The 13,373-nt window shown below is 34.5% G+C and overlaps 1 protein-coding gene across 4 annotated transcripts in view; it reads right to left on the bottom strand.

Moving 5' to 3' along the window:
• Positions 1–460: 460 nt before the first annotated feature.
• Znf292 (zinc finger protein 292) overlaps positions 461–13,373 on the bottom strand; it is an 81,580-nt gene continuing 68,667 nt past the window's right edge. For 3 of the 4 annotated variants that reach the window (XM_015499156.2, XM_048805799.1, XM_048805863.1), the window contains one exon: positions 461–9,493. In XM_015499156.2, the coding sequence (XP_015354642.1) occupies positions 2,345–9,493 (7,149 nt within the window). In that variant the 3' untranslated portion in view covers positions 461–2,344. The remainder of the gene's footprint in view (positions 9,494–13,373) is intronic. The other variant, XM_048805748.1, reaches the window with a different exon arrangement.

The raw sequence follows: 13,373 nt of genomic DNA, 5'->3' as shown, positions 1-13,373 counted from the left end.
TACTTAGGCATTACATTCCATATTGAATTTTACCAACATGCTACTCTATAAATTCATATTTCCTTTATATTATAATTTGAATTTTCTGTCCCATGCTAAAAAGCCCACTCTTCCATAATTACTTTCAACATACAATATCTAAAATTAAAAAAAAAAAATCACTCAATGTTGGCAAACCCTTTCAGGGGAACAATTACAGAATTGTATAATGGTCAATTTTCTCAAGCTAGTAAGCAAAAGAAAAGCCCCAACACATTGGCATTTTCACTTAACAGTGGCTCATCATGATTATCAGAAATAAACTTATTTGCTATTATACTATATCAAGCATTTTTACTAGGTGCCTACCTTTAAGAGCTAGGTCAACTTCTAAGAAAACCGTATGAAAATATTCAATTAACAAAAAATTAATATTAAAATTACTCAGTTAAATTATTGTTTTAGAAAAAAAAAACATGTATTAACCACCCATGAAAACAACTTTTATTTTAATAAATAACAGTGGGCTTACCAAAGGGTAGGGATTTTAATGTGTCAAGTTTTATGCATATTGATAATAAACCTTAAGGTAGTGAAACCAACTACTCAATATAATCCACTAAGCCTAAAAATTAAGCTATAATACTTTAATAATAAAACTTAAAAAAATATTTTCCAAAAGAAAATAGTTCACTCCTTGACCATGCTTATTTATTCAGAGTACCAGCAATTTCAGTTAAGTGCTTCATTTTTCCTGCAAATCTGATGCTGCACAGGGAATATACACATTTTTTTTTTGTATCATTACAATATCATCAATATCCCAGGCCAGTATATTTTGAATGCAATTCTTTTATAACAAACACAACATAAAAAAAATCAATATAATATTTATGGCAAACAAAAGTAATAGTGAAAGAATGTCTTCTTTTTTTTCCAGTACTGATTTTAGTTGGACTTTAAATGAAGGTCATCAACTGTCCTGAAATAACTTCTACCTCTGGCTGTGAATCCACAGTATAAATATGGTGAATAAAGCTAAAACTATAAGAGCTAACTATACACTGAATAATCAAAATAATCAATTATAACAACTAATACTGCTCTTGAAGAGTGATCTAATGAAAAAAAGTATCATTAGATATGGTGAGAAAATACAGACATATCTGTACAATCTAACATCTATAAACAGTAAAATCAAAACATTCAACTTCCTTATAGAAAGTGTTTCATCTATGTAACTATAAATGTTAAGATTCTTGCATTTTATAAACACAAGATGGGCTCACTTTGATGATACCAATTTTAAGATTTATAAAAATGTTTAAAAAATTATTTCCACAAAAGTTTATACAGTTTAAAGCTATACACCAAGCTATAAATCTCAGAAAATGGGAGAAAACCTTTATAAGATCACATGTATAAAACAAGAAACAAAATGTGATTTTATTTAAGGCAATACTGGGCTACTTCACAAATCACCACCTCAAATATTTACACTGCTCCACACTACTAGTTTCTATCACATTCACAAAGGATTTTTTAAAATACCAATGTTTAAAATCTTCAATGTAGTAAATTTTTAAATTCACATTGCCATCATATGTCATGGACTCCAATCAAAAGTCATGAAAAAAGGAAAGAAAAAAAAAAAAAAACTGTTGCTATAGGAAACCACTAAAGAATCTGCTTTAATTTCACACAAAAACCACCCCAAAATCCCAGATGGCAAACTTACAAAGCAGAGCCAAGTGTTGATACAATGTGCCTACTTTGTGAAACATTGTCTTGAGATCATATTGTAAATATAATGTTTCATGTAAAAAAAAAAAATCAATGAACTATGACAAAGTTTCTAGTTTTAGTTCAAAAAGTTCTTAATTTAAAACAATAAAAGAAGTTTTAAAAATTTGATCACTTAGTTAAAAATTAAAATTCCAAATATAAATGTATCATTTAATAGTTTAGACTTACAGACTGCTGGTGGCAGCAAATGATTTACAATAATAAATATATACAAAAAAAGGTATCTACAAATAAAGAGTACTGTTATACATGAGCAGTGACCTGGTGAAACATACCAATCACACAGATAATTCAGTCTGGTTTATGAAAAGGGCAACTGGGAGATAGAAATTTGAGGTTAACTCAAATATTTACAATAACTGAAGTATTGATTCTATTCCTCAAGTCCCATAGGGATAAAAAAAAGTTTTACATGACAAATGTCATGTTTTTTTTTTTTTTCTTTTTTGCCAGGTTAATTCACATCAACAAAAAATAATAAGTTTCACAATTACAGCATGCTCGATGGCTTCCTATTTAAAATACAACTATAAATGATGTATTTATAGTACATTAGTTATCAGTACTGCCCCCTGCCTGTGGCTTTACCTATACTGATTTCTTTCATTACAGACATATCGGGATCATTTGAATGTACTTCAAGTTTTTTCAGACTGACGGTAGGTTTCATTTCCTGAAGTTGCTTTAAGACAAGCTCAGTGCAATCTTTAAGAGTCTTGTCTAAAACAATTTTTACATTATCACTGCACTGAAGCTGTGATGGATTGGCAAACTGTACAAAGATTTCACTTTCTTTACAAGAGCACACATGATTTCCACTAGTCATAAGCGTCTTATCAGTATTTTTTCTTGAATTTGAATGGGCTCCTCTTTTAGTTCCACTATTTGGATGGTCTTTGTCGGTACTTTTCTTCTGTTTCACTGCAGACTCCTCAAGAAACTTCAAAAATGATACTTCAAATCCCATTGGTTTAAATGAGCTCCAGTCAAAAGAAGCAGGATGCTCCTCAGTGGTTTGAATTGCAACAGCAGTTTCTTCTTCTTTATGCATGTTACTTAACTTAACTGTTAGTTCTGGTTCGGCTTTTTCAACTTTCCTTTTCTTATTTTGTGAGACATTTTTTTCTTTATTAACTCTCTTTAGATTGCTTGCTTTTTGTCTTTCTGACTGGGAGGGGTTATTTTCCTGAAAACTGTTATTTACATTTGAAGAGGTATTAGCTTGGGTCTCCACAGTTGTGCTGTCTTCATTTATTAATTTTGTAATAAACAATTCCGTTAGCTCATCCATTTCATCTTTTTCATTTTTTTCAACTTCCTTCTGTGGAGCAGTAGTTGCTCTTGAGTTTTCATTGGTCTCTGATACACATGTCTCAGAATCTTTCACATCATTCATAGCACCTTCTTGCTCAGAATTTTCCTTTATTTCTGAGTTGCCACACTGTTTGAAAACAATGAGAAGATTGCGGTGTTGTGATGTAAATGCCTTAGATAATTTATGACATTTATAATGTCTAATTATATTGCTTTCACTTGTAACAACTGAAGTACATCCCTTTATCATACACGGATACTGGGTTACAAACCTGCTTGTACACTCAGACAAGGCATCATTTCTAGCCTTTATAGAATATACGTGCTTTCCACGTTTCAGAGAATAAGGCTTATTTTCTTCAATTTGCACAATCTTTGCATTCTTGTTTTCTAAATTATTTTTTTTCTTTCTTTTGGTCTTAGCCATTTTGATTCCCTCCTTTCCACATCTGCTATGTTTTGTTCCCCGATGTTTAGACTTTAATCTTTCTTGGTTTGCCTTGCTTGATATATTTTCCTGGCCAGGTGTTAATTTTCTTGGGCGAATCAAGTGAGCTTTATGTTTGTCATTATGCTTATTAAAAATGTGTCGGAGGAGATTAGACCGAGTTGCATATATACGGTCACAGCCTTCACAATCACACTTATATATGCCATCTTCTTCGGTTTTACTTGTCCTTGATCCAATTCCATGGTCTGCCTCAAGATGAACAACATAATTCAAATATGTTGTAAATGAAGATTTACACTCTAATTGGTCACATGGGAATTTCCCAACATCCACAGAAGCAGTCATGCTTTCAATCTCCTCAGGGGTCATTTCATGAAGTTTCATGTAGTGTTGTATTAGGCCAGTAATTGCTTGGAAAATTCGAGAACAGTCACTCACCTGACATCGAAATTCTTTCATGGTTTGTTTAGTTTCAGTTTCTTCAATATCTTTACCAGCTTCATTTTCCTCTTCAACCTCTGCAGAAAACGCAGGAAGATCTGATTTATGTACAGCCTGATAATGAAGAATCAAGTTTTGCTGTATTGTAAAGGCAGCAAAGCATCCCTGGTGAACACATCGATAAGGTCTATAGGGACTATATCTTGTTGGAAATTCAAGGGACTGGGAAACTGGCTTCTTCCGTTTTTTCTCCTCTTTTTCTTTTTTATGCCTCCTAATTTTCCGTCCTTTGGTTTGTATATTTGTGAGAGAATTGATATTATATTGGTCAGAAGTAACTGCAACCAATTGTGAAGAATTTTCTGTCTTTTCAGGACTTTTTTTTTCTATGAGTTGTTTTTCTGGGATCACTGCTACATTACTGAGAGCATTTTCTGTTGCTGATCCCAATTCTAGGGTAGGCTGACATTCCCTTTTGTTTTCCTCTGTTATACCTGGTTGTTTTTTCACTTGGGTAATTCGTGGGGCTGACAAATTTTCATTCTGAGATTTTCTTCCATAAGGCCTTTTTATTTTTAACTTTACCATTTCTTCTGTTGTAAAATGATGCACCAACTGACAGTGTGCCCGGAGATTAGAATTTCTTGTAAATGTTTTTGTACATGTAGGTACTACACATTTAAATGGAGCAAATTTCAACTGATTCTTCTTAATTTCAAGAATCATCTCTGGAGTATATTGGTGGATTTTACCATAGTGCTTGAACAGTGCATCCTTTGTCATAGCACTGTAGTTACAGCCTTGGTTTTGACACACAAAGGGTTTATTAACTTTGTCACTAAACTGAATGTGTATCATTTCAGAAACTGGCTGAACAACTGTGACAGTTGGAACTGGTTTAACAGGAGCAGGAGTCAGTGTCACTGATGTATTTATTAATATACACTGGGATGAAGTGGACAGGTCATTTTCTAATTTTAATTTTTGTAAGCCTTCTAAAATTTCCTGTATTTGATCCTCTTTATGCAATACTTCAGACTGAGGAATGTTACTTTTGGTTGGTATTACACTTACGAAAGAGGAAAACTGAGAAGAATCAGGTAATTTGTTATTTTGTACAGGATTTACTGAAGGAAGCTGAATGTTATAATTAATTTGAGTATTCTGTGATGTTTCACCAGCACCCTGAGATCCACTTTTTACCTCAAGTATTTGAGAATTCATTGCAGTTTTAATAATTTCAAGAGTCTTTTCAAAGTTCTGCATAACATTGTCTTCAGAAATCTGCAAATCAGAATTCACTGAAGTTGTGCATGAATTCAAAGCCATCATCTGGGAATCACCATTTTCAGTTTTTATTAAAGGGGCTAACACTGAATGAGACTCAAGATTGGTTTTAAAGTTCTCTTTTACATCAGTCATAAACAACTGATTGTCAACATTATTTAATTTCTGTGTTAGATTTTCCACCAAACTCTGAGATTCACAATTTGGAATTACATTTGAATGAATATTAGTAGCAGGGATCTCAATACTCTTTGCTATAAGTCCCATTGTTGTTAAGTCACTGGGTACTAAGTTTTGGGAAGCATTAGGTGCAATTAGTGGAGGAGCAACTTTCTTTCTTCTCTTAGAAGCACTATTTCCCTTTTTATTTAAATGACTGGATCTTGTGTTCTGAGGACCACTTATAACTGAAACACGTGAACTGTTATTGGTAAAATTTTGTGATGGACCAGTAGAATTAGTATATGAACTAGAGCACAAACCATTTTCAACAGTCTTCAGTAGTAAGTCATTTGTTGGAAAAACAGGCAAACTGCTACATTCCTCCACGGTGGAAGTTTTGGAATTTGGTGTCTGATTCTGGTTTGTCAGGAGGGTGTTTGAATGGCATACAGTCTGCAATAAGGGTGGTACAGTTGGATTTGGCATCACTGTTGCATTTACTTGTGCTGTATCTGAGATACAACTTGTTGGAACAACCTGAGAAAGTATTTCGGCACCCTCAAAGGTACTGGGAATGCCAGCAGTTTCTAAAGCCTGTTTAATAATTTCACTTCCTTCTTGACTAACACTGGTATTAAAGTTATTCACACCAGATCGAGGAAATGTATTTGGTAAAAATGTTGATGAGCGATTTTCAGCAGCAAGAAGCTGTAGGAATGATGGATCTTTAAAACACACTTCTGGATTGAAGGTAGACTGTTGTGGCTGCTGCAAATTTACTGCATTTGTGGACAGAATCATGCTGGCAAGAAGAGAAGGCTGTCCATTATTTTGTAGAAGTTCTTGAGCAATTTCTGCTCCATCCAGTGGTTTACAATAAGATCGCTTAGATAAATGTCCACCCAGTGACCTTGGATTAGTAAAAGCTCTATAACACCTGCTACAGATAAATTTCCCATCTCTGATAATTGCAGGCCATTTAGCCCTTTTGTTGTGCTTGGGTTTTCTTTCCTTCCCATTTGGGCCACGCCCTCGGTCTTTTTTCACTTTTTCAGGTGCAGACTGCTGGGCACTGGTGTTACTGAAGTCATTTGCAACATTTACTTGTGAAGGGAAAACTGTATTTTCACCATTACCCCCCTTTAGAAAAGAGGAATTAGTGTTTCCTTCAATCTGTGAGGAATAATGATTTGTATTATTTTCCAGTTGGGAAAAAACAGAATTTGTCCCACTATCTGCTGGTGAAGGGAACAGAGACATTGAACTACTTTCTGCAGGTAAAGGAAGGAAAGGATCTGAACCACTGTCAATATTCAAAGGCAAAACTGTTTTGGTTAGATCTTCCATTTGTGCTGGCAAGGTTGAATTTGATAAATTTTCCATTTGAGAACACAGCATACCACTTTGTTCACTTTTATCCTGAGAAGATATATTTGGGTTTATGACACTTTCCATCGAGGGCAATAATGGAGCTGACACACTGGCTAAATGAGCTGGAAAAACTGAAGGTGAGACATGTTGCAACTGGGCTGAACAAGCAGGATTCCCATTGGCTTTGGTCTGTGGTGTAAAAAATGCATTATTAGAGCTCACCTGTGATGGTAAAAAATAAACAAACTTTCCATTATTGGATGTATTTAAGTTATTAGATTTCTGACCTTTTTTACTTTTTCGCTGCATTTTAAATGCAGCATATTGGTCAGGGTGTGCAGTCTTCATGTGTTTCCCAATACTCTGTGAAGAATTATAGGTTCGTGTACATCCCTCGACCTGGCAGCTGAATTTCTGAACTGGAGGTTTTGGAGGCACTGATGGAGTTCCTATTGAACTACTTGGGTTAGGCGGTGATGGAACAAATGTGATACTTTCTAATGTCTTAAGAGGTAAGTTATAAAGGTTGGGTGGTGTTTTAACATTACCTTCACATTCAAACTTAGAAGTTGGTAAATTGTTTTGAAATCCTGCCTGATTTTGTACAGAAAAGGTCATCAAATTGTTCACTTGTCTTTCTAAGTTTTGTGGATTAAGGTCACCTATTTTAAGAGTTTCGGAATTTACTAGATTATTCTGAGCAATCTGGCCTTCATTAAAGCAATTCTGTCCTTTTCTCTCTTGGAAACCTGGATGGCACAAATCATTACACGTATCTTCAACTGGTATATTTACATTTGTGACCAGTGGCTCATTGGTGCCTTCCACAGTTGAGTTTTCTTGCTTCACAAAGTTATCCTCCATCCCCTGATTCAGAGATACTTTGATGGACACTGCTACTTCACTGGCTTGAAGAAGAGGAGTAGGAGCAGGGTTTTCTAAACCATTTGGCAACGGTCCATTAGCTTGCCTGAGGTCAGAGGAAGAACTCTGGTCTTGTTTGGTCACAACTGACTCTGCTTTGCTTTTATCCCAAGTATTACTTGTATCTGCTGGTAAGCTGTTTTCAATGTTATTCTCTGAAGGAAGCAAAGATCTTTCTTTCTCAGTATTCTCTTCTGTGTTCTGATTCACTTTAGAAGGCTGAAGAGAATCTCCAGATGAATTAAGCTGGTCTTCAGGAGGCAGTGTTTTTTCAGGAGAAGTACTATGATCATCCAGGTGCTTTTCCAGCTCACTCTGAGAACGATAAACTTTACCACAACCTGTGAACTTACAAGTGTAGGTATTATAATGTTGTGCTTCATGATCATATAGTAAATAAGCTTCAGAAAAAATTCTGCCACATTTAGGAAACATGCACTTTGCTCTAAAGACTTGATGCTCCTTTCGGTGGGTTAAAAGTTCTGCATAACTATTAAAACCAGCCTTACATTTCATCTGAATGCAGATATATGGTTTACTGCCACAGTGCATTTGTAAGTGATCATTGAGATGAGTAACACTTACAAAATGTCTTCTACAGTACTGGCAAATAACTTTTTTGCTTTGCATTTCAAGAAAGCGCTTGGCATCTTCATTGTCCTTATGCCCCTTTACATGAGCAATTAAATTTTTAAAGTACTTGAAGCCCTTTTTACAAAAAGTTACAGGGCAATTAAATTCATTAACAGGTACTGGTTTCTGGATTGGGATTACTTCTGGCTCGTAAGATTTATCTTTGTCATCATTCTCATCATCTGAGCCATCATTGTCATTAAACACTATGAAATCTGTTGAATAGAGACTATTCTTTTTTATTGGCCGCTGTTCCTGTTTAGCCACAGTATTAGTCTTCTGATTCTCATGGGTGGTCGAAATCTTAGGAGGCCTTCCCAATCTTCTTAGTGGTTTCATAGCTGCTAGTCTCTCTTTACTAGATTGTTTAACATGCAATGTGACATGAGGGACAAAAGTTTCTTTAGAATTAAAGTTCTTTGCACAAATAGGGCAACTGTAAATCCCATCTTTGTAATGCTTCTGAGCATGTCGTACTATTCTGTGACCAAGGAATTCTTTGTCACATAGCACACAATACTGCATATAGGCCTGCCAATTCCTAAACCTAGCAGATATAAATCCCCTTTCTCTTAATTGCTTTATCTCCCTCTTCTTCTGTTTTTCATCACCAATATCTTTAAGAAGGCCAGAATTAGCACCAATTACTCCAGAAAGTCCATTCATAGAAGTTTCTTTACTCTCCTCCTGGTACTCTACTACTTTCTCATATACTTCACTGTCATTCAATTCATCAATTGAAGATACAATGGATGCTTCTTCTCCCATTAGTGCAAGACATTGTCGTTTTAAAGTTTTCCAATCCCAGAATTCTGGATCAAAGGGCCACTGAGTTTTCAAAACAAGTAAGAGCTCACAGCGTAGAGAATTTGGTATTGGAAGATTTTCTTCATCATATTTCTGGTCTGGCTGGTTATACAACATTTCCACAGCATAGTATGCATCTACTGTAGGTTCAATAAGAAATTCACTCAGTTGACAAGCACGTTTAACTTCCAGATCATCAGGCAATAAACATGAAATGGTCTTGCAAATGGATATTTTCACTTCAGTATTTTCTGTAGATTCTAAGCGAAGAGCTTTTACACATAATTCTATACAGGTAGCAAGTCCAGCCCCTTCAGTCTGTGAAAAAAACAAACAGGAAATGTTAACTTAATCAATACTAAACAGAGATTTGTTTTTTAATTTAGTTTTTAACAACCAGATGTGCTTTTCTCAAATCTGGCAAGAGCAACATATAAAAAGATGCCCCTTCCAAATTACTGCAGCTTAGTCTAGTGTGTGTGTGAAATGAATTGCATTAAAAAAAAAAAATAGGAGAAAAAAAAGTAACTTAAGGGGCTGGGGTTGTGGCTCAGGGGTAGAATGTTTGCCTACCATGTGTGAGGCCCTGAGATCTTCAGTACCAATATAAATAAATAAAGGTATTGTGTCCACCTACAACTGAAAAATATATGTATAAAGAAAAAAAGTAGTGCAAACTAAGACAAGATCTGGGTATAAAATCATCTAGTCTAGACAAACTTGCAAGTTATTTAACATCTCTGACTTTTCATAGCTCGTTTATAAAACAAGTCAAAACAGCACTTAAACTTCATAAAATTGCTGCTGCGAGCTTTAAAGGAAATTGTCTGAAATACCAAGTATAAGTCAATGTAATGTCTGGCACATACTAAACAACTAATAAATGTTATCTTTATCATAAATCTTACTTCCTAAATTTATACTTGCAATCCTTCTGAAACAAACCCTCTAATCTAATTACAAAATGGAGCATGTCCTCAGATCACCTAACTTGTTAGTAACAAAAGAAAATTTTCACTTCTATCAAAAATAACCATTTGATCACTAATAGGGGATTCTAGTGCTAGCATAAATCTGAATGTCACATCACTTACCTTATGGCTGACCCAGCTTGAGAATTAGAAGTAGGAGGAGACAGAGCCCAATAGTTTTTTCTTTTGAATTAGCATCCTGAACAATTAATAGATACAGTAATGAAGAAGGTAAGAGTCATCTGATTGATGCAAGGATTAAAGAGATAAAAAATGGATTTTAAAGACAAAAAGGAAAGGAGAAAAACAAAACAAAACAAAACCCACCAAACCAATCAACTAACAACAACAAAAAAACCTTACATACAAAACTCAAGCCAGTCACAGGAAATGGCCACATGTACTGGAAGACAATATATGAAATATAGGATTCAAAAGGCATGAAGGAAAAGTAAAAGAAAAGTGATAGAGATTGTATTTTCACAGGTTAAGAAATAAATCAAAGCTCATCTATGGAGCAAAAAAGGCACAAGGTTCGAAGAAGAATAGAATACTGAACTGGCCTTGATTTTAGAAAAACAAAGGACAAAGATAAGAAGAAAACAGACAAGAAGGATAGATATGTAGAGACCTATTTTATTAGTGACAGAAAAGAAAGGTAAAGTGAGAAAGAGGCAGGAACATATGGATATTTCTAGCTTTCACATAAACCTATATAATTATTCTACACAGAAATTCTGAGATAGATCTGGGGTTTATAATTTTTATAGTTAAACATTTTGCATCTTTTGTTTCTTGCCTTATGAACTGGTAATAATAGTAGACAACCAGGCCACTCTACTGTTATGATATACAAGAAAGAAGAAAACCTGTGTACTCAGTGAAGCTGCATATGAGAGAGGAGGATACAAAGAAGCCTTGGAGGAATCAAAAGCCAAGCCAACCATTAAGATGATCTGAAGGGATAAGAAATGCATAAAGGTCAGAAGGATTGGTACATATATAAAGGATGAGAATTTCAGTTTTCCAAAGCCGTGATCATTTAGAAAATTTAGGAAATGATGAGAAAAAAATTGAATTTAAGAAAGCATTCAGAGATCAGAGAACTTATGAATGCCTTAGAAAAGAAAAACTACTTTTTGCCATATGAATGCTAAACATTTTTTCTAGAAATAATAAAAACCAATTTAAAAAACATACAAACCAACTAAAATTATCACAGAGGGGAATCCTTGTGACACTTCTATTCTGGTTTGCTACTGAACTCAAAGGTCGACTTTCAATTCATTAAAGGTAAAGAGCTTTAATAAATTTGCTTTTAAAAAATCTTACCTGAACAAATAATGCCAACAAAAGAAACTATATCAACATTTTTATGCTTCTGAGTTTTTATCTTTGTTTATATATGCCTACTGGAAAAATAAGATTATAGAAAATACTTGAATCACAAACTGGTCATACTATATAGTATTTTTTTTTTTAAATTTTCTTAAATTTGTAGATGGACACAATCCCTTTATTTTATTTGTTTTTATTTTTATGTGGTGCTGGGGATAGAACCCAGTGCCTCACTGCATGTTAGGAAAGTACTCTACCACTGAGCCACAACCCTTAGACCAAGTTAGTATGTTTTTAAAGTTGAGTTTGAATTCTTAACAGTTTTCCACAGTATCATGTGATTAGAGTAATTAATCCATAAAAATCATATTACCAGCTTAAATTTATGAGTCAATGGAGCAGAAAGCTAAGTGGTATAAATTCAGAAAAATAGCTTCAACTTCCTTTCTGGCACAAGAATAGCATCATCAAGCAAGTTTCTGACAAAAGCAAAGTTTGTCTTTGGTACTCTCTTCCATAGCCTTTTCTGTTCATTTCCTCTGGCTACCTAGTATCCTTGACCTAAAGTTACCCAGGGTTTTTATGTTACTTTTAGCTCCCTATAGGACATTCCTTTCAGCCCACCCATAGCATTATGTCTTTTAAAAAATTTTAAAGGCTAACTAGGCATTTCAGAATTAAATTTATATTTAACATGGAATAAAAAAGGGCCTTCACAATCTGACCTTTCTATTCTATTTTAGCTGTTCTCTGCCCCTCCCCTAACCCACCTCTATTCCAGCCTATAGATCCCAAATATTCCCTTCTGTCACTTGTCTTGATACCCAAAGCATATGCTTTTTCTATGACTGGAACTCCAGTTCCCTCTTGTCTGGACATTACTATTTGAGTATCAAAACACATAAATGGGTTAAATGGCCCACTTCTCTATGAGGGACTGTGTTCAACAATGTGCTTTCCCAGGGGTCTCAACATTTCACTACACTAGAAGGGCCCATATTACAAATCAATTGTTTATGTCTCTATCAACAGACTATGAAATCTTTAGGGGCAAGGCTGGATCTTTCAAGTCTTTAACTTCAAGGGGTCTAGGAAAGACTAAAATTTGCAATAAGCTACCTGCTCCAATTCTTCTGCAGAACAATTAAAAAGGAAACAATTATTTTTAAATTCGTATTTGAGTGGCTAGCTGACAGTCTTCAGTAATTTCTGAAATTTTGAAGAAAGAGGGTTACCTGTTAACTCAAATCACTCCTCTTTACACTTTCTGAATTTCCAGAGTCTCAAATTAACAAAGTAGCATTAAGAACTAGAAACAATGGGTACAAAACATAACACAAGAAAGCAAGAGAACAAGGCAACCAGGAAGTGAATGCTTACTCTCAGAGACAAGAGGCTTTATTGAGTGGCTTTAAGGATTGCAAAGAATCCATGGTTTGAACGCAGATGACTGCTTAGTACAAAGAGTAACTCAGCAAAAGTGTGACATCATGGCCACAATTAACCATGACCTTAAACAAAGAATCTGGAAGATCCCTAGAGTTCCTATCATGTACATTTCTAACCATAGATATAACCTTGAGCATATATGTCAGATGATTATGGAGCCCTAGGTTCTGATTCTTACAAGACAATGTTCCTCTATCTTCCTTCAACCAACTTCCTCTGTTGCCAGTTCAGTAAACATGCCATAGAATATAGAATAATTCACACAGCATGAATTATTTGCTCTATTATGAGCTGAGTATGGTTAAATATACTCACTTCTTGATGCTTTTTGAAAATAATATGTTGTCTCATTTAAAAATTTGTTGTATTTTTAAAAAATAAATCAGGTACTTCATTTTTTTTTTTTTAAAAAAGAACTTGAAACAAAATTAAAGAACGAA

This window comes from Marmota marmota, unplaced genomic scaffold (genome assembly GCF_001458135.2).
Source record: "Marmota marmota marmota unplaced genomic scaffold, marMar, whole genome shotgun sequence".
NCBI classification, from domain to species: Eukaryota; Metazoa; Chordata; class Mammalia; order Rodentia; family Sciuridae; genus Marmota; species Marmota marmota.
Note: the sequence above shows the minus strand (reverse complement) of the source record. Positions and strands in the feature narration are given on the sequence as shown.